At 40.1% G+C, this 20,503-nt stretch overlaps 1 protein-coding gene across 1 annotated transcript in view; it reads left to right on the top strand.

The window, feature by feature from the left end:
* The window catches only part of LOC117409425 (protocadherin Fat 4-like), a 150,766-nt gene extending 130,529 nt beyond the window's left edge, over positions 1 to 20,237 (top strand). The window contains exons 8-17 of the mRNA XM_034015450.3: positions 315 to 565; positions 881 to 5,230; positions 8,137 to 8,241; positions 8,891 to 9,198; positions 12,053 to 12,138; positions 12,644 to 12,823; positions 13,031 to 13,155; positions 13,600 to 13,817; positions 16,407 to 16,668; positions 17,910 to 20,237. Of these exons, the coding sequence (XP_033871341.3) occupies positions 315 to 565; positions 881 to 5,230; positions 8,137 to 8,241; positions 8,891 to 9,198; positions 12,053 to 12,138; positions 12,644 to 12,823; positions 13,031 to 13,155; positions 13,600 to 13,817; positions 16,407 to 16,668; positions 17,910 to 19,765 (7,741 nt within the window). The 3' untranslated portion in view covers positions 19,766 to 20,237. The remainder of the gene's footprint in view (positions 1 to 314; positions 566 to 880; positions 5,231 to 8,136; positions 8,242 to 8,890; positions 9,199 to 12,052; positions 12,139 to 12,643; positions 12,824 to 13,030; positions 13,156 to 13,599; positions 13,818 to 16,406; positions 16,669 to 17,909) is intronic.
* The last annotated feature ends 266 nt before the right edge of the window (positions 20,238 to 20,503 follow it).

A 20,503-nucleotide genomic window follows, 5' to 3' on the forward strand; every position in this document is an offset into this window, starting at 1 on the left:
AGGTATAAGACATTATTTCACCTGATTCTATGTACAGACAAAAAAAAAAGGCACACAAATTTTAAAACACATACAAAAGAACTGAGATCAAATACAACTAGACAATTAAAGTAAAGCTGTAGGTTTTAATTAAATATTTAATTCAACTGTAAAAAGTACCCATAACAGTTTTTTTTGTTTTTTTTGCTATACAGTAGTAATCTGAGAAGTAATTTATTTATTTGGTTTCCATTAAATTGGCAGAGTTTGCTGCACTTCAAACAACATTAAAATGGACTGTTTAAATATCCTTTATTCTGTGTTTTTTGCTTCAGCTACAGCCTGACTGGGGGAAATGCACAGTTTTCCATTAACCCCGCTACTGGACAGATTATTACGAGTGCTCTGCTGGACAGAGAGGCCAGGCAGAGTTACCAGCTGGTGGTTGTAGCCTCTGATGGGGGTCACCCTCTGGCCATGTCAAGCTCTGCGACTGTTTCAGTGACTATATCAGATATCAATGACAACCCGCCCAGGTTCCACCACCACCCCTATGTCACGCATGTCCCAGCAACTACTTCTGCAGGTCAGTCTAGGAAAACCAACCTTTCTTCTACCTATGCTGAATTATATTTTGCTATTGGTGTTTTCTTCAGGAAATTATAGGCTTAATAACCCTCTAACAGCTAATGTACCAGTTGGTTGTGTTTATTACATAACAGTGTTAGCAACATGGGCCCCAAGCTGCCTATGGAGTGCCAGGTTTTCAGTAAACTCTTTTACACTATGGGTGCCATAGTTTAATTAAATGTATTTAAATGCCCCAGACATTATTGGTATGCATCTATTATACACAGCCACAACGATTCAGCATATAATTCGTATTTGTTTTATTTTTAAGGTTCGCTCGTGTTTGCAGTCACAGTGACAGATGAGGATACAGGAATGAATGGCCGGCTTCACTATTCCCTGATGGGGAGAAACTCTGAGAAGTTTCAGATTGATCCAGTACGTGGGGCCATAACAGCAACTGAAATGCTGACCGAGGGTTCTGAGGTCACCTTCACAGTCCATGTGAAGGATGGTGGGATGTATCCCAAATCGGACACCACTACTGTGACAGTGAGATTCGTAACTGGGGAAGATTTCCCTTTGATTAAACCTGGACAGACCACCTTTATATTTCCTGAAAGTCAGGCCTCTGACACCCTTGTTACCACAATCGCAGGGTCTTCTACGAGAGGGGAGCCCTTATCATTCTACATTGCCAGTGGTAACCTTGACCATGCATTTCACATTGACCAGCAGAAAGGAGAGCTCTCCATTAAGCAGTCCTTGGATTTTGAAAATATACAGAAATATGTGCTCTGGATTGAAGCCAGGGATCAAGGCTTTCCTCCCTATTCATCCTATGAAAAAGTGGAAATAACCGTAATTGATGTTAATGACAACTATCCAGTTTTTGAACAGGAACCCTTCAAGGCTGAAATACTGGAGAATCTTTCTCCTCAGAAAGTGATTATTGTATCAGCCTCAGACAAAGACAATGGACCCAATGGGCAAGTGGAATATGCCATCATTGATGGAAACAAGGGAAGTAGCTTCAGTATCAACAGAGGTACTGGGGAGATCAGAAGCATCAGACCACTTGACAGGGAGAAAGAAGGTCAATATGTATTAACTGTTAAAGCTGCCGACAAGGGCTCTCCTCCTAAAGCCACTACTGTGAAAGTTTTTATTTATGTGCTGGATGTGAATGATAATGCCCCAAGGTTTTCCAAAATATTCAGCGCACAGGTACCTGAAAATGCCCCTGTTGGTTATACCGTGACACAAGTCACCACTTCAGATGAGGATGCTGGCTCAAATGCCATCAGCAGGTACTCCATAGCTGACACAAGCCTTCCTTTCTCCATCAATGCCCATTCAGGAGACATTACCATTAGCCGACCACTGAACAGGGAAGACATGGAGCGTTACATTGTCAAAGTGTCTGCCCACGATTCAGGATGGACAGTAAGCACAGATGTGACTATATTTGTGACAGACGTCAACGACAACGCACCTCGTTTCAGCCACCCTTCTTATTATCTTGATTATCCCGAGCTTACAGAAGTTGGGTCAAAGGTCACCCAGGTCTCAGCGACAGACCCTGACAATGGCTTTAATGGACACATCTTTTATTTTATAAGGTCCCAGTCCGAATTCTTTAGAATAAATTCTAGCACTGGAGAGATTTTCACCAAGCAGCATTTAAAATACCAGAATTCCACAGGAGCTAGCAACATCAACATCAACAGGCATAGCTTTATTGTAACTGCGTCCGACAGGGGGGCCATACCTCTGATGAGTGAAACGACTGTTATTGTAAACATAGTGGACAGCAACGACAACCCACCACAGTTTGAAATCACTAAATACTTCACACCTGTAACAAAGAGTGTGAAGATTGGAACAAAGCTCATTAGAGTTGTAGCTTCTGATAAGAAAGACTTTGGCTTGAACTCTGAAGTTGAGTACTTACTAACAGGAGGAAACAGCTCCAGCAGATTCTATTTGGACAGTCAGAGTGGCTGGGTCAGTGTTGCCTCTTCGCTTGTGTTTGATGTGAACAAGGTTTACCTGGTTGAAATTACAGCTAAAGACAAAGGCAACCTTCCACTCTCATCGCAAGCCACACTTCATATTCTTGTAACTGAGGAGAATCGTTACAGCCCAGAGTTCTCACAAAGCCATATCAGTGTGACAATACCGGAGAGCCTTACAGCTGGGACAAATATTAGGACTGTTTCAGCACGAGACAAAGACATAGAAATGAATGGGCTCATTAAATACAGCCTTTCTTCAGGCAATGAGGCAGGCCTTTTCACAATGAATAGTACGTCAGGTTCCTTAAGTTTAGCTAAGCCATTGGATTACGAGGAGCAGCAAACGCATGAACTGAGAGTTACAGCTACAGATGGAGGGTGGATTGCAAAGACTGGCTATGCTACTGTTACCATTCATGTCACTGATGTAAATGATAATGCACCTCTCTTTAACCCAGATGAATACTTCCCAGTTGTACTTGAAAATGCCCCAAGTGGCACAACTGTTGCACGAATAAATGCCACAGATAAAGATTCTGGGCCAAATGCCGTCATTGCTTATGCAGTTCAGTCATCTGATAGTGACTTGTTTGTCATTGATCCAAATACTGGCATTATTACTACCCAGGGCTTTTTGGACTTTGAAGCAAGGCAGAGCTACCATTTAACTGTGAAGGCATTCAATGTTCCAGATGAGGAACGTTGCAGCTTTGCTAACGTAAATATACAGTTGAAAGGCGCAAATGAGTATGTTCCTCGCTTTGTTTCAAAGCAGTACTATTTTGAAGTCTCCGAAGCTGCTCATGGAGGAACAGTAGTCGGGGAAGTATTTGCAAGCGATCGAGACCTTGGAGTGGATGGAGAAGTCCATTACTTGATATTTGGGAAAAGCAGAAAGAAAGGATTCAGCATCAATAAAAAGTCAGGACAGATTTATGTGTCGGGATCTCTTGATCGTGAAAAAGAGGAGAAGATCTCATTAAAGGTTCTTGCTAAAAACATGGGAAGCATTAGGGGAGCAGATATAGATGAAGTTATTGTTAATATCACTATTCTGGATGCTAATGATCCCCCAGTTTTCAGCTTAGAATCTTACAACATTCAGATAAGTGAGGGCGTTCCACCGGGAACCCACATCACCTTTGTCAGTGCTTTCGACTCTGATTCTGTGCCCAGCTGGAGCAGATTCTCATATTTCCTTGGCTCTGGTAATGAAAACAGTGCATTCACAATGAACCCTCAGACAGGGCAGGTTTTAGTAGCTGCAGAGCTCGATAGAGAGTCCAAACCCATCTATAACCTCACTATATTAGCAATGGATTCCGGGTCACCTTCTGCTACTGGAAGTGCTAGCTTGATAGTCACATTAGAAGATATTAATGATAATGGACCCACCCTAGTCACTACTGCTGGAGAGGTGTCTGAGAATCAACGTGCAGGAACCATTGTGATGACACTTAGCTCTACAGATCCCGATCTACCTCCAAACCAAGGACCGTTTACATACAAATTACTTAGCACTGGTTCTGCTACTAGCTATTTCAGCGTTAGCCCTGCTGGAGTACTGACCACAACCAGAGAGATTGACAGAGAACAGATCAGTGACTTCAACTTGTCAGTGGTGACCAGGGACTCTGGAGTTCCACAGATGTCTTCCACTGGAACAGTCCACGTCAAGGTTAATGACCAGAATGACAACCCATCAGAGTCGAGGACAGTAGAGATCTTTGTTCATTATTTTGGAAACGTGTTTCCTGGTGGAATTCTAGGAAGTGTTAAGCCACAAGATCCAGATGTGCACGACAGTTTCCGCTGCTCTCTTGTATCAAGCGTTACAAGCCTGTTCACTATCTCAGCAGATACCTGCGATTTAAATTCCCAGTCAAGATCTTCTGATGGGGCGTTTGATTTAACAGTTCGTAGCAGTGATGGGCTACATGGGGCAGTCACCAACAACGTCAGAGTTTTCTTCGTTGGATTCAATAACGTTACTATTGATAACAGTATTGTTCTTCGTCTCCAGGTAGAGCATGTTAGCGACTTTCTTACCAATCACTACCTCAGCTTCTTGCGAATCTCAAACTCCCAGCTAGCTGGCCTGGGGACCGCTGTGCAGCTGTATGGGGCATTTGAACAGGATAACAAAACCTTCCTAACAGCTGCTGTGAAACGCAGCCACAACCAGTACGTAAACCCCAGTGGAGTCGCCACCTTCTTTCAAAGTATAAAAGACATCCTTTATAGGCAGAGTGGAGTGCTCATAGACTCGGTAGACCATGACCCTTGTACACACAGTCCTTGTCAGAATGGAGGAAGCTGCGAGAAACGCCTTTGCGTAAGTCCTCTGCTGAAGAGTGAGGAGAGTGTCCCTGTGATCCTGGTATCAAACCAGCCTCTGCAACCATATGTTTGCAACTGCTTGCCAGGTTATGCGGGAAAGCTGTGTGAGACTGACATTGATGAGTGCCTTCCATCTCCCTGCCACAATAGTGGGACTTGTCACAATCTAGTTGGAGGGTTTTCCTGCAGCTGCCCTAATGGATTTACTGGAATGGCTTGTGAGAGGGATGTCAATGAATGTCTATCAAACCCTTGCAAGAATGGCGCTCTTTGCCAGAACTTCCCAGCAGGTTTCAGCTGTGTGTGCAAAGCTGGATATTCAGGTATTGCTTTATATAAAAAGTCAAAATGCAACCAAACCACTGCTGGCATGCTAGAAAAGATGATACTGGTTAGACCCTAAAACCCATCAACTTCTGTTTGCTATTTAGTAGTGCTGGGGAAAATATCGGACGAATCGAACAAATAGTTTTTGACATGTATTCGGATACAAAAATCAGATGTTCGTATATTCATTGCAAATGACAAAAACACCTTGCACTTATTTACCGCCTCACCAGAATTTGTGCGACAGTTTCGAAAAATGGCAAATGAAAAAGAGCTCTGATATGTGAGATGAATATATATATATATATATATATATATATATATATATATATATATATATATATATATATATATATATATAACAGGATCAACACAGGAGCTCTTGAGCCTCTATTTAAATGTTTTAGACAGCAAAAAGTAAACAAAGGAGATTATGTGTGCGCACACATAGTGATCTCTATGGAAAACCATCTGGGACAAAAACACATTGTGCTGCTTTAATGCTTGTGCTGGTGACCAAATAATAATCCCCGGCAACACACAACAATGTGTAGATGTGTAGTGCACGGAGTAAATAACAACAGGGTTACAGTCCCAAATAATAAACACGAATATCCATCCCACAATATACTAACACGGTCACCAGTCCTGGGTGTGTGCTGTAGTGCTCGTGGTGGGTGATACAGTTTATTTCTTGACAGTGGTGAAGTGTTGTTCCGGCTTTGTGCTGGCCCAAGGCGACAGCTCCGGAAACGTGTTAGCCATCTGGTGATTAACAAAACAAGACAATTACTAACAGACAGAACAAATAAACAAAAAACATACACGATGCTGGTCACAATCCTTTCGGGGTCTCTCACAGTCCCCTTTTATGCTATCACGCATGACCCCTTGGTAAACAAGTGCAGCTGTCTCTATTATCTGCAGCTGCTACGTCGTTTCCCTTCCGGGTCAATACGTTCCTGCAACAAAGTCTCGCCTTCTTCCAGACTGACCGACTTCCCAGCCCGGGGAAAGAACTGTCAGGCCAGCCTGTCCAAAGAACTCTACTTTCGCTGCTTAGTGCCCTCACAGGTCGGGAGGGAGATTTACAACCAAAACAATTTCTGTCACAGGAATGTAATAAATGAGATCCAAAATGGTGTTTTTTTCCCCCTTCACTTTACAATGCCATTTCCACGTTTGTTTTATTTAAAGTGTTTAATTTAGTTAAATTTCAGTTTTCGTTTGCTTGTTCAGCTACAAAAAGGCACAAGTAAACCTTTACCTTTACTTTATGAAAACGTGTCAATGGCCACTGTTTACTGTGAAGAAACGGCAATGGCAAGGAATGAGAAAAAAGAAAAATTAATAAAATGCGGTGTCAACATTATGTACTGTTTGTTTTGGGAATAAACAAAACAACTTGAGCTGCTATTTGGCATCCTTTGTTTTGTAGATAATTCACTGGGGTAAAGTAAGGCCTACACAACTTACTCTTTACCCCTGGGACATTTTTCAATTTAAACGTGTTACATATTGTAACTGTAAAATAAAGGCACACACACGGGCCACAGGCCACAGCCACGCTTCCCGCCCCTGCTGCTATGTTTTCTCTGTCTGCGTTCAGAGCAATATAATGGCTTTTATTACTTTTTGAAAATGAACGAATATCCGAACGAATATTTAAATTATGAGCGAATATCCGAACATGAAAATCCTGTGTTTGTCCCAGCACTACTATTTAGTGATTGTAAAAGGTGATCTTTCTATCTTCCTGTTGGTGTGTAAACTATTAACATGTTACCAGCATTGGCAGGTATGGTATTAGAGGTCACAGTGCAAATCCAACACAAGCTATATCATTCTATATAAAGTACGACAGCAGGTTCTGACTTTAAAACCTGCTGATAAACATGTTTAACATTCTGTCAGCAGCAGGGTCAGCGAAACTGCTAAACCTGGGCTTGTTTGCAAAATGGAAAAAAGTTTCAAGTGGGTCAAGTGAAATTTGTTAAATAGAGCATACAAGCATTTATGCAATTATTTCATAATAAATTTGGCCTAGAGGTATATTTTACTTAAAATAATAACCACAGCTTCGAACACATGGTATCGCATTTATCCTACAACTTTGATCCTAATATATATATATATATTTTAAAATAACATCAACATTTTAACTGTCATTAGTCACTGTCTTACTGTCTTTAAAAGAAAGGGAAAAAACGAGAGCATTTTCAACGAATTTGAATTGTTGATTGATTCTATTTGGTCAGCTGCTTTTTACTTCATGTTACTGAGGCAATTATCTTTAGTTCTGAATGGAATTATAAAGAGAGATTACCTCAGCACCACACCATTAAGTCTTTGCAGTCTTTTATCATTATGTCCATTAAGGATGGTCACTGGCCTTTCTAGTTTTGACTTACAGTAGTTTGCATGCCCTCCCTATGAACTCTTTCTTTCCTGTTTTGCCTGCGCTGTTATGGTAAAGGAATTATACCTTCATTAAGTTATTTGTTTTAAGTTGTAGAGTCTTGATTTTGTAAAAATAATCCCAGCACTGGAACATCTTGCATTCCATGTGTGTATGTGCTGTGTTTACATACTTTACCAAAGTATACTGCTGCCATCGTAAAATGTTTTTCAAGATCACTAGCGTTTTTCATCTTGTTGTTTTACTTTAAGAGGTGTTCCAGCACAAGTCTGTGGGAATAAGGATTCCTTTAAACTCTATTTAGTTTGTCTGCTAATATAATAATTTTGCAATTGCTTTCTGCATCATACTTTGGTAACATGTGGCCAGTACATAATAACTTGTTTCAATTTAGTCAGACTCAATTTTAGTATTATAATTTTTCTTTTATACCTTACGCCCTATTTGTAATTTTAATTAGTGTTTTTCTTTTTATGAACCTAGGAAAAACATGTGATTCTGCCATCAATTACTGTGAATGTAACCCTTGTTTTAATGGGGGGTCCTGTCAGAATGGTGTGGATGGATATCACTGTTATTGTCCATTTGGTAAGTGGCAATATTAATCCAGTGATACTTTAATCATTTGAAACTGTTGCCAAAAGTAATCATTTACCATTGTTAGGAAGTTACAGACACGCTTGATGAAGTCAGATAACCCTAAACTGATGGAACACCGCTCCATGTTCTGTTTGATCTGTTTAGAATGTTCCGTTTGTATTAATTGGACTGCCTAAAATGTTCCTTTTGTTCCAATGGCTTTATAGTTTGCCCATTGTCTTGTCTATTTTGTTCATTGTCTTTCATCCTGTAAGATACATAAACAAAAAGTAGTTTTGCATGTGGAATTTTGTGTGTATTAAGCTAATACTGTAGAGCCAAAATTAAAATATATTGACCAACAACTATTACCAAAACCCCACAATTCTTAAAACGACCTATTTCCAAGCGAATTGATCGTGAATGAGAAAACTGAAATACGTTTTTGTTGGTTTTCCTTGTTCTTGATTTAGTATAATATAGGATGGTACCTGACAAAACATATGTGATTTTAATATATTTTGATTTTTTGTTTTGGATGATCAGTATATAATAAATTCTTGTAGCTCCACAGTAATTAATCAGTTTTAAAGTGTAATAGAAAACGCACAGTGTCATCATGATTTACTTGATTTTAATACATTCTTACTTTGCATAGGTGTCTTTGGCAAACACTGTGAACTAAACAGCTATGGTTTCGAGGAGCTGTCCTACATGGAATTTCCCAGTTTGGATCCCAACAATAACTACATCTACATCAAGTTTTCAACCATCAAGAACAATGCCCTTCTAATGTACAACCACGACAACCAGACAGGAGACAAGGCTGAGTTTCTGGCTTTGGAGATATTCGAAGGAAGGATTAGATTCTCATTTAACTTAGGAAGTGGAGCCTACAAATTAATGGCAATGAAACATGTTTCTGATGGGCAGTTCCACACTGTCATTGCTAGGAGGGCTGGCATGGTGAGTGATATGGAGAATTATTCTCTGTTTAAATCCATATTTTGCTGTTCCTGAGTGTTCAATGTCATTAAAAAGTATGTAAGCCACTATCATTAAAAGAACGCAGGTTTACTTTCATAATGGTGGGATTTGGTACTGTTAGCTGCGAGTTAAACATTTTATGTATTATGGTGGTCCTTGATATATGTCTAGACAAAGTAATGTATTTAAAAAAAAAAAAAAATGAAAAAAAGTTATAACTCAGCAATTCTCCCTTAAACTTTGATGACTAACCCAACATGGAAATGGCTATTTGACATCAGTTGTGTCTGTTGTCCTTCACACTGTAGTTAAAGCTGGCAATTGTGTTTTCAGCTTTCTCCATTTGTAAATGTGCAAGTTCACTTTTACATTTCACACTAGCTGTTTCAGCCGCACAACACAAGAATCAACTCTTTCTTCAGGCCTCCTCTGCTCTAGAAAAAAAAAAAAAAATCACCAGCACATCAAAATATATATAATCTAAGTCCCCTACAGGACTCCAAATCTACCATTTCCTGCTGCACTTTGGGAGTTTGTAGGAAGCTGGTAAAATCATTAAATTGTCAGTTTCGAGATAGTGCCGAGTGACAGGATGGAAATGTACACAACTTTCAGTGAGAACTCTAATTCCACCTCTTCGTATCATGAATATTAGCTAGTCAGTAGGAAATTAACACATTGGGGCTCCAAACCAAATACAACCCAGCTTGTACCGGAAGCATTAACTCCCTCAGGTATCATAAAACAAACATGACTCCAGTCTTTGGAAAGAGCTGAGGCAGGTCAGCTAGGTGATCCTGCAAAAGCTTTTCGAAAAGCCTTCTGATTTAACTGCTGCGCTTGATGGAGCAGCGAAATTGTCTATCACAAGAAAATGGGCTAAAATGTGTAGTTAAAATTGAGAAATGAAATTATATTAAATCTTGCAATATGTGCTGTATATTATTGAGAAATGTTTAGGGATTGAATTCCAATTAACTATGCCGCAATGGTATGCAGTTGGTCCGGAACCAACTCCCCAGTAATGTTGTTGAAGCTGACACCCTGGGATCCTTCAAGAAGCTGCTTGATGAGATTCTGGGATCAATAAGCTATTAACAACCAAACTAGCATGATGGGCTGAATGGCCTCCTGTCGTTTGTAAACTTTCTTATGTTCTTATATTTTTGCATAAGGTCAGGCATTAAATAAATAAAATAAAAATCTGCCCTACAGTACAGGATCTAATTGAACATACAGATGGCTTACAACACCTACTCTACATGTGTTTTTGCTGCAAGGATACATTTCAACAATATTTGCACAATTCTGATGTAGTAACAGTGTAGGTTTTAATAAACACAAAACATTCAAAACAAAACACTGTTAAAAAACACCACAAACACCACAAACAGCTACTAAAAAGGAGGTCTCGCTCCAGGACCCTTCTGCACTAACACACCATTCTTATACTAATGTGGGTTCACATTTCCCTTCCACTCCACACCGGACCCTGGTGTACACATAGTTGGTTTCTGTTGCTCACCCTGGTTGCAAAATAAATATTTTAAATAAAACAAAATCACGCACACTAAACAATATAGGCTGGGCAATCGCCTTCACGGTTCCTATATTTAGTTTACTTTCAGATTCTTTCACACAACAAAACACTCCACACTCCACTCAGAACAGGGAGAGCTGCAGGCTTTTATACTATGGCTGAGGGATTAACTAGCTATTAATTATCCTATTACCCCTCGGCCACAATCTGCACGAGTTTAGTAATTACGCGTGACTGCAGGCTAATCTAACAATCACAAGCCGACAGTCACATGTTCCCACAAGGTATTTACAAAGAACAGACAGAAAATACCAAACAATACTAAACAATAAATAAATCTAAATGCTAAAACAAATACAAAATAATACAAACGATACACAGGGGCGGTTCTAAAACCAATAAACACACACAGCAGGGCTTTCTTCCGCCCTGCTACAGCATGCTCTTGTTTTTTTATATGGGTCTGTTTTGATACATTGTCTACATTTACTGTTGCTGTGTTATTATTTTATTAATCTGTATTGCTTTAGTGTACCGTGACTTTAAATAATAAATATTTAACAGGCTCTGTATTGTGTGTAAGCAGTGCATATTGTCATCATGTAAACACCAGTTTGGTTTTTGGAATCAAGACATCTCACTTTTATTCATGAATAACGCAACCTTTATAGAGATGGTGTGATACGAGCACTACTGTAAAAATAGTTACAATATGAATTACACCGTATGGATCTTAAGTTTAGATTTCTCTTTTAAACTTGCTGTTTATCCTCTCAAGTATACTGCATGTTGCCAGACAGGGATAATATATTTCTGACACTTTTCCCACAAGTATATTTGTTTCAGCAGTGATATATCTATAATTCTTCCAAGATTCAAACTAATAAATTATTAACACTGAAACATACGTATCATTCTACGTTATGAATGCTAGAAGAACATCTCTTAAATTGGACATACAGTATGCAGTTCCAGGTCTGATGTCATTGGTGCACAGATATTTGAAATGAGTACCGCAGTATGCACTTCAGCTTTTCAAATCTATATTAGGGGCAGCGCAATCTATTTTTACAGCACAGCCACTTCTAGTTGCTTTGTTCAAGGGCATCACAGACTAAGGATTGTTTCAGGCCTTGGCAATGTGCATTATGTTAATATTCTTTTAATAACATGTTAACGTTTCACCGTTTGTGCTTATTTAACAAAACAAAACTGCTAAAATACAAAACTAAATCAGATTTATACCATGTTTTGACAAGATATAAATGACTTTGCACTGCATATGTATTTCAGGCTGCATCGCTGACAGTGGACCTGTGTTCTGAGGACCAGGAGCCTGGATATTGCACTGTTAGCAATGTGGCAGTTCATACCGACTGGTAAGAAATAACGTGTGTGCTATTTTTAAGCTAGTAGTAATTCAGAACAGGGGTAGTGCCACAGTCCTGCAGGTTTTGTAGGTATCTCTTAATCATCAATTGCTAAATGCCTGGAACACATGGTAATTCTGACCAATTAAGCCAATCATTGAATCAATTAGGGCTTGGGTAAAACAAAAATCAGAAGTATCTGTGGCGCTCCAGGACCAGGATTGCCTACCCCTGATTTAGAAGATATGACAGTGTGTTAAACCATGGATTACATGAAAATGACACTTACATGAGCAGAGAATTAACCCATTTTAAATACTTTATATTTGTATTTTTATTATAATGTAGCTAAATTAAATTTATGTTGTAATATTAATGAAGATAAATCAAATATCTAGATAGAACAATCACAGTTATGCATGTATAATATCTTCCAGCAGTAGTTACTACAGTATAATGTTTGTTTTCTTTCTTTAAATACACATTTTCAGTCTCATTTATTTATTTTTCATAGGACTCTAGATGTGCAGCCGAACAGACTTACAGTCGGAGGGGTGAGATCCATAGACCCTATTCTTCATAGAAAAGGACAAGTGGCCACTCATGACTTTGTCGGGTGTGTAATGGAGTTTGCCGTCAACGGGCGTCCTCTCGAACCAAGTCAGGCTTTGGAATCCCATGGAATTCTTGACAGGTTTGGATACATTTTCACAGATCATCAAATATGTTTTCATATTAGCAATTCATGGATAGATATTTTAGCATAAGGGAAAACATGTTATCAATGTTACAACTTACAGCTACCTGCTTCCAGTCATGGCTTGAGCCATCACTCTGCTATCTGGACAAACAGAATACTGCCAATATATTGACTTCATTGACTTCCTTGTTTGTTTTTTAGATGCCCAAGACTAGAAGGAGCTTGTGCAAGCAACCTCTGTAAGCATGGTGGCACCTGTACGGACCACTGGTCCTGGCAGCAGTGTAAATGCACGGAAGGGTTTACTGGGAAACACTGTGATAAATGTGAGCTTCAAGTGGGTTATTTGTTTGTCTGTTAACTAATACAGGACAAACATGCATGTTTTGTACCTTTCCTTTCACCCTTTTTATGCTGTATCTCTGTGGGAGTTGATGGCATTATATACAATTCTGTTACATGGGGAAACGTTCATGCAAACATACTTGAGTTATCCCTATTAAAAAAAAAGGTCCAAATGTGATTGGCCCAAGGGCCCCGACTTAGTCTTAACCATTTAACCAAATACTGCAGCCTTCTGGTGACCAGATAATGAATTCTACTTTTAAGCCCTCTGCATCTTACTCGTTACGCTCAATTTCCCATAAGATTAATTAAAATTAAAAACAAAGAGTGCCATACCTTGGCTCAAAACATCTATAACCCTAAAAAAATTTAATAAATTAACTAGAATATGCGGTTTGATCATCTCTGTGTGTTGCATCTTTCAGACATGACTGCCGACACTGCGTTGTCCCTTGATGGCAATGGACGCCTGGATTACTCCATGAAGCAGAATAAGAGACGTGATTTCATGCTCAGCCAGAGCTTAAGAGGCACCAGCCATGACCCAATGAGCCTGAACAGGCTGGACATGAAATTTAGAACAAGAAGCAAAAATGGCATTTTATTTCATGTTCAGGAAAGCAGCAATTACACAACTGCGAAGGTAAGATTACAGGCACAGTTCAGTTGATTTGATTGGACGGCTGCACAGTTCAGTTGACTTGATTGGACGGCTGTGGTTTGTGTGTCCTAATCACCTCTTCCGTACCCCATGCTCTTTCATTTTATAGTATTAGAGACTTGTCTAATGCTGGGCATTTTTCCAGAAGCAGAAAACTCATTCATCTCTTTTTCCCAGTCATTTCCTGGGGACTGGAAGGTCTCTAGACTCTAGAATATAACTTCTGTAAGGCCTGAAGAAATAATATCATACCCAATAAATATCATGACAGGTCGCAGAATATGTAATGTACAGATCAATTTCCCAGATAGCCTTATACCACTTCCCACTGGGGTCAGTGGGTTTGGCTTTAGGTAACTTAAAAAAAAACTTGAATTTAAATGTATACAGTCTAACTTCATTATAACGACCCCCCCTTTTATCTTTGAATTAGCCTACCAAGGTCTTTGTTTTCACTGAGAGAATAACACATTCACACTGGAGAAAGTTCAGTGTCAGTCACTACTGAGATCGTTTTATCCGGGTAGATTTTGTAAAAGTGATCGTTGTAATAGGGCTAATTTCCATTGAAAAAAACAGTTAAGAAAGTTTACAAATGTGAGGAAGCCATTTGGCCCATCCAAGTTCTTGGATTGTTAAAAAGGGGGGTTCGTTATAAGAAGGGTTCGTTATAGTGAAGTTAAACTGTATGCAATGGTGTTGTTGTCCATCAAATCAACAGTACGAAGGTCACTCTTGAAATAAGGCTTAAAGGATGTGTTGCAGTAAGAATACCTCTGTTAAGAAAGGGGAACAAGACTAAAAGGCTAAACATATGCACAAGAACACAGAAACTGGACTATGGAACAATGGTCAAAGGTGCTTTGGACTGTTGATGGATGGACAACAACACCTGTGCCTTCTGCCAGTTCTGTTGTCAATATAGTAATAATGGAAAAAATGGTTTGCTATGCAAAATATGGTTGGGATTGCACAGCCTCATGTTATATGCATCCATACAATCTTTTGGTTAATTCGTCAGTCAGCACATACCACCATTAAATGACATTTTGCAAAGGATCTCCAAAAAGAAAGATCGTTTTAGAATGTATTCAGTATGTGCAGAAGTATGTTGTGGTTGCTAAAACAAGCAGCAACATATTTTCCTAGTGACTCCATTCCCTTAATGTCAGAATTAATTTGAAGAACTATATTTATTTTATTGCATGCATTTCCATCAGCTTAAAGGTATCTCTATCCAGTAGTAAATAATGTAACTTTAACACTAATGATTAGGGCTGGGATTTTGTCATGGTGGTCACGGGTGTCACAGATTCCGTCACGGATTTTTGCTGAATGTCAGTAAATTGTGTTCCATCTGTATGTGATTTTGTTGGAAAGTGTTTATCTCATTAACATTAAATTGCACATTGTTTTAATAAGCGCGCTGTTCGTTTATTAATTTGAATAAATAATTACATATTTTAGCTCCGACACCGTACTTTGCTCAGGAGCCGTTGCCGCCCTTGACACAAAAATGAGGACATGTTCTCTCTACCACAATGTTCTTAGGGAAAACCGGCAGCCATCAAGCCAACAAACCTGTCAACATACAACATGCTGTAGCAGAATAAAATGCGAAAAGAAAAATACAAAAAACAAGAGCACAGAGACATTGTTTTTGAACTTTTTATTTTCACAAAGAGAGATAGACTGCAAGTTTTCTTTTTATAATTGAATTTTTGCTGTCCCTGTTTTTTGTTTTTTTTTGGAGAAGAAACTAAGCTCTTTGATTGAATACTTCTTGAAAGTTATGTTAACAGTTCATAAATTCAGTGTGTGTGTACTATACTAACTGCCAGCATTCGCTGCGGGACATACACTGAACAGTTTTCTCTTTTTAATTTAAATTATTGTTCCACATGTTGTTTAATTGTTGTACATTTGCACTTAATTTAATGTACATGTCTCTTGTCAGCCCCACACTCTCTTTGTGTTAACCTCATGTGGGTACCCAAAGTGCGTTACGCTTCCCGTCTGCTTACCCTTTCCCCTGTTTCCGTCTTTATTATCTGCTTAGTTCAGTGCTTATGAATCCTACTGTTAGTTAGTAGTCACTGTTGCAGAGCAAATAAAAAGCAACACATTGAAATTCCATTTGCTTGTCTCGTCCTTCTTTGCTGAACCTGTGCGCACCAGGCGCCACAATATTCTTAAAGAGAGTTCATTATTTTTATTTTATCCCCGTGACTTTATTCTCCCTCAGTCATTTTCTCCGTGATTTTGAACGCATTGACCGTGACTGCTCCTTGATTTACGTCCAAATTTTCCGTGACAAACTCCTAGCCCTACTAATGATACACAATTAGGTAAATACTTCATTTTCAGAGTGACGTGCACCCTCTGTGTACAGTGTCTTATATCCCTTGTAAAACATGCACCTCTGTCATGCAACCCTATCACAAACACTAAAAAGGAACAGTAATACTGCACACCTTGTGTATAACTCACACCTGTATGAAACACGCATGCGTTCTCATGAAACATGTACAAGGGTGTTATACTGAAAACATCTGTGCTTGTCTTGTAAAGGTGAAGAATGGGAAGGTGCATTATACCTCAGACGCTGGGGTTGGAGGAAAGGTGGAGAGAACCATTCCTGAGCTGTCTGTGTCCGATGGCCAGTGGCACACGCTTCAGATCGCTAAGAATGCTTCGCTTACAGTCATTCTTATAGATGGGACCTACAAGAGAGAGATCAATCACAACACTCAGGACTTCGGAGGACTCAACGTTCTCACACTTTCACTGGGGGGAATCCCAGAAGGGCAATCCCAGCAAAGCTCTAGATTAGGTGGGTATATTGAAGTCTCAATAGATACATTCACTAGAAGAAATCTCTGTGGCTCCTCAATTTACCGTGATTCGGAGGGCAGGTTTGGTGCTCTCTCTTGCTGTGCAGCATTCAGAACGTTACATATAACAGGCCATAAGAACGCAGTGGGTAAGCAGGGTTTATATGCTGTTCATAGTCACCATGTGACCATTTGGCCTTGTATAACCCAACATGTTGAGTTACATGGACCCCTCTGTATCAAAGCTTTTTACTCCAGTTTATCATTTTTGTGAAAGGAAAAAAAAATAAAAATAATAGTGACCATTTTACATGCAAAACCTTTTTTCTGACTATGTTTGTGGTATGTTTCCTTAAAAATAAATAGCAAATTGACCACTGGACTAAAATACTTTGATAAATTGAGACCACGTTCCTCTGGTTATGGGGCTCTTGGTGGCATATTGGGATTTTATATACCACTCGCTTTGTCAGGAGCCCATTTCATTTTGCTATGTAAACTGTTGCTCTGTGCAACAAAAACATCAGCAGCTTCAACTTTGTATATAATGCATTGAACTTAGACAGGGTACCGTATTTGCCTGCATAGTCAATGACAGGAAATGTCTTTGCTTTGAAATGGTTTGGTGGTAAAAATGACTTAATGAACAGTTTACACCACCATCTCTTAACTATTACAGCAGCAGGTTTTGTTTTAAAGATATGCTTCATATTAACCAGGCAATAGAAAAGGTAAATACAGAGTACCTATTATGGTAATAGCTGATGATTAGCTCTTGTTTCCTGGAAAGGCCTGTGAATATGGGTTAGGGTGATAAAACAGAATAATTCTGTTATGTAATAGATCATTATTTACTGTCGATTGCGAGATTAGTAAAGTATATTTTTGATTTAATAGACCACTGCTTCAGGCCAAAAGTTTCAGTTTTTAAAGTTTGCAATATATTGGCTTTAAGTTACCATGAGTATAACAGGCTTTCATGACTTATCAGTTATCCAGCGCTTACTTTTGCAAGAGTGGAAGCAGGAAACTCAGTTAACAGACAGAAGTCCTCCTTCTTTGGAAGCTCAATGACTTTTACATGTGTAAGGTGTTTTAGTAAATATGTGGCCTAAATTGATTCAGCTTCACACACATGCAAGTAGCTATGTACTTCAAATCTTTTGTTAGCCATTGTTTACAGGCAAGCACTCTGTAATCCTTCCTGTTTTCCTGACTTGTTTGTTTTTATTTCTTCCAGGCTTTGATGGCTGCTTTGCTTACATGAAATACAATGGAGAAAACCTGCCTTTCAGTGGAAAGCACAGTGCTGTTACAATATCGAAAACTCATCCTTCTGTCAAGATTGGCTGCCGAGGTCCAGATGTGTGTGCAAGCAGTCCATGCTGGGGAGGCCTGATGTGTGTCAATCAGTGGTACGCCTATGAGTGTGTGCCCCCGGGAGGTTGCACCTCGAACCCTTGTCAGAATGGAGGCAGCTGTGAACCAAATGCTCCATCGGGATTCGCTTGCACTTGCCCGCAGTTTTACACAGGAAAGACCTGTGAGATTTTGGTGGCGTGCCTGGATGTACAGTGTCCCCAGGGAACTCTTTGTAAAATAGGGACTAATGGAGCCTTTGTCTGTACTAGTCCACCGGCAGAAGCAATGTCCTTACCGATATGGGCAGTCCCAGCCATTGTCGGGAGCTGTGCTACCGTTCTCGCTCTCGTGGTCTTGAGCTTGATCTTGTGTAACCACTGCAGGGGCAAGAAGACTAAAGATCCAAAGGAAGAGAAAAAAACAAAAGAGAAGAAGAAAAAAGGGAGTGAGAATGTGGCTTTTGATGATCCAGATAACATCCCTCCTTATGGGGATGATATGACAGTCAGGAAACAGCCTGAAGGGAACCCCAAACCTGACATAATTGAAAGGGAGAACCCTTACCTAATATACGATGAGACAGATATTCCTGTCAACACAGAGACCATACCCAGCGCTCCTTGCGTGGACCTGGAAGCTGATATAGAGCATTATGATATAGACAATGCTAGCAGCATAGCCCCTTCAGATGCAGATATCATTCAGCACTATAAACAATTTCGGAGTCACACACCTAAATTCTCTATCCAAAGGCACAGCCCACTAGGATTTGCAAGGCAGTCTCCTTTACCCTTGGGAGCAAGCAGTTACACATACCAGCCTTCTTACAGCCAAGGACTTAGATCAGCCCCTTTAAGCCATGCCACGTGCCCTACCCCGAACCCTCTGTCCCGGCCCAGCCCAGCCCCTTTCTCCAAACCCTCCTCATTCTACCGTAACAGTCCAGCTAGAGAGCTGCAACTCTCCAGGAGGGAGGGAAGTCCTTTGGACTTTCACAATGAAGCATCGTGCCAGCCAGGCATTTTCAACTATGCCACCCGGCTGGGAAGGAGAAGCAAAAGTCCCCAGACAATGGCGGGTCATGGCTCCCGACCAGGGAGTCGGCTTAAGCAGCAGATAGAGCAGATCCCTCTTGAGACGGGGCCTCCGGTTGGTCTCTCCATAGAGGAGGTTGAGAGGCTCAACACCCCTCGGCCAAGGAACCCCAGCATCTGCAGTGCCGACCATGGGAGGTCTTCCTCAGAGGAGGACTGCAGGAGGCCGCTGTCTAGGATCAGGAATCCAGCGGATGGGATTCCAGCCCCAGAGTCGTCCTCTGAGAGCGACTCGCATGACTCCTTCACCTGCTCCGAGATGGAGTACGACAGGGAGAAGCCAATGGCCTACTCATCAAGAATGCCCAAGCTGTCCCAGGTCAACGAGTCGGATGCAGATGACGAAGACTACGGCACTAGGCTGAAGCAAAGAAGGTACCGCCGAGCAGAGGGAGGCCCAGGTAGCACGCAGGCGTCTACTGCTGAAAATTATACATTACCCCATAAGCTAGGGCAGCAAGCTGGGAGTTTCAGTTGGGACAATCTGTTGAACTGGGGCCCTGGGTTCGGCCATTATGTAGATGTGTTTAAGGATCTTGCATCACTTCCTGAAAATACAGCTGCAAAAGAAATTGAAATGAGCAGTGGTGACGGGGCTGTTACCATTTCCAATGAAGGGGAAGCAGAACAATATGTATAGACCTTATTTATACAGGAACTGTCCATTCCAAGCTGTCAGATTTGGATTTTATTTTTTTCCAAACAAGACCATCTTATATGTAGATTTTAAGGCAGTAAATAACTAAAACTTCTTTGAAATGCAACTGTACAAAACATTATACCAGTGCTTTTACACTGTTAGGGATTTTGTTCACATGCTGTTCTAATCAGGAGTATAATTGAATAGCAGAATATATATATATATATATATATATATACAGTACAACCACAGCCCCATCTCAAAGGAAAGTAAGGACATTCAAAACTTCTCAAATCCTGGTTTCTAAGTAATAATTAGGCAACGTTGCTTTGACTTCAAGGCCGCAAGACATTATCAGACTTTAGTTGTACTCATTTGTGGGAAATGAAGGCTTGGGATATACTTTACATGAGAAATTCCAGCATTTATTCTTCATTTACAGTTTTATTTCTGTTTTTTTTTTTTTTTAAAAGCATATGTGTTTAATATCCAACACATGAAGTATCATATCCAGCCGCTTGCACTAAAATGAGAACACAAATTGGCCAGCACTTTAAATCACTCTTGCCAATGTTATGTGAAGGCTTCACAACTGCCCTGTTATATGTTTTCACTCACATTAGAAGAGCAGACACTGCCTAGAAGACTTGAGGCTTTGCTACAAAAAAAGAAATGTTTGCAAATGTCACTGGTTCTGCAGAGTCATCTGGGTTTCTTGTTTCTCTGGGTCCAGCAAGA

The sequence above is a fragment of the Acipenser ruthenus genome, chromosome 2 (genome assembly GCF_902713425.1).
Source record: "Acipenser ruthenus chromosome 2, fAciRut3.2 maternal haplotype, whole genome shotgun sequence".
NCBI classification, from domain to species: domain Eukaryota; kingdom Metazoa; phylum Chordata; class Actinopteri; order Acipenseriformes; family Acipenseridae; genus Acipenser; species Acipenser ruthenus.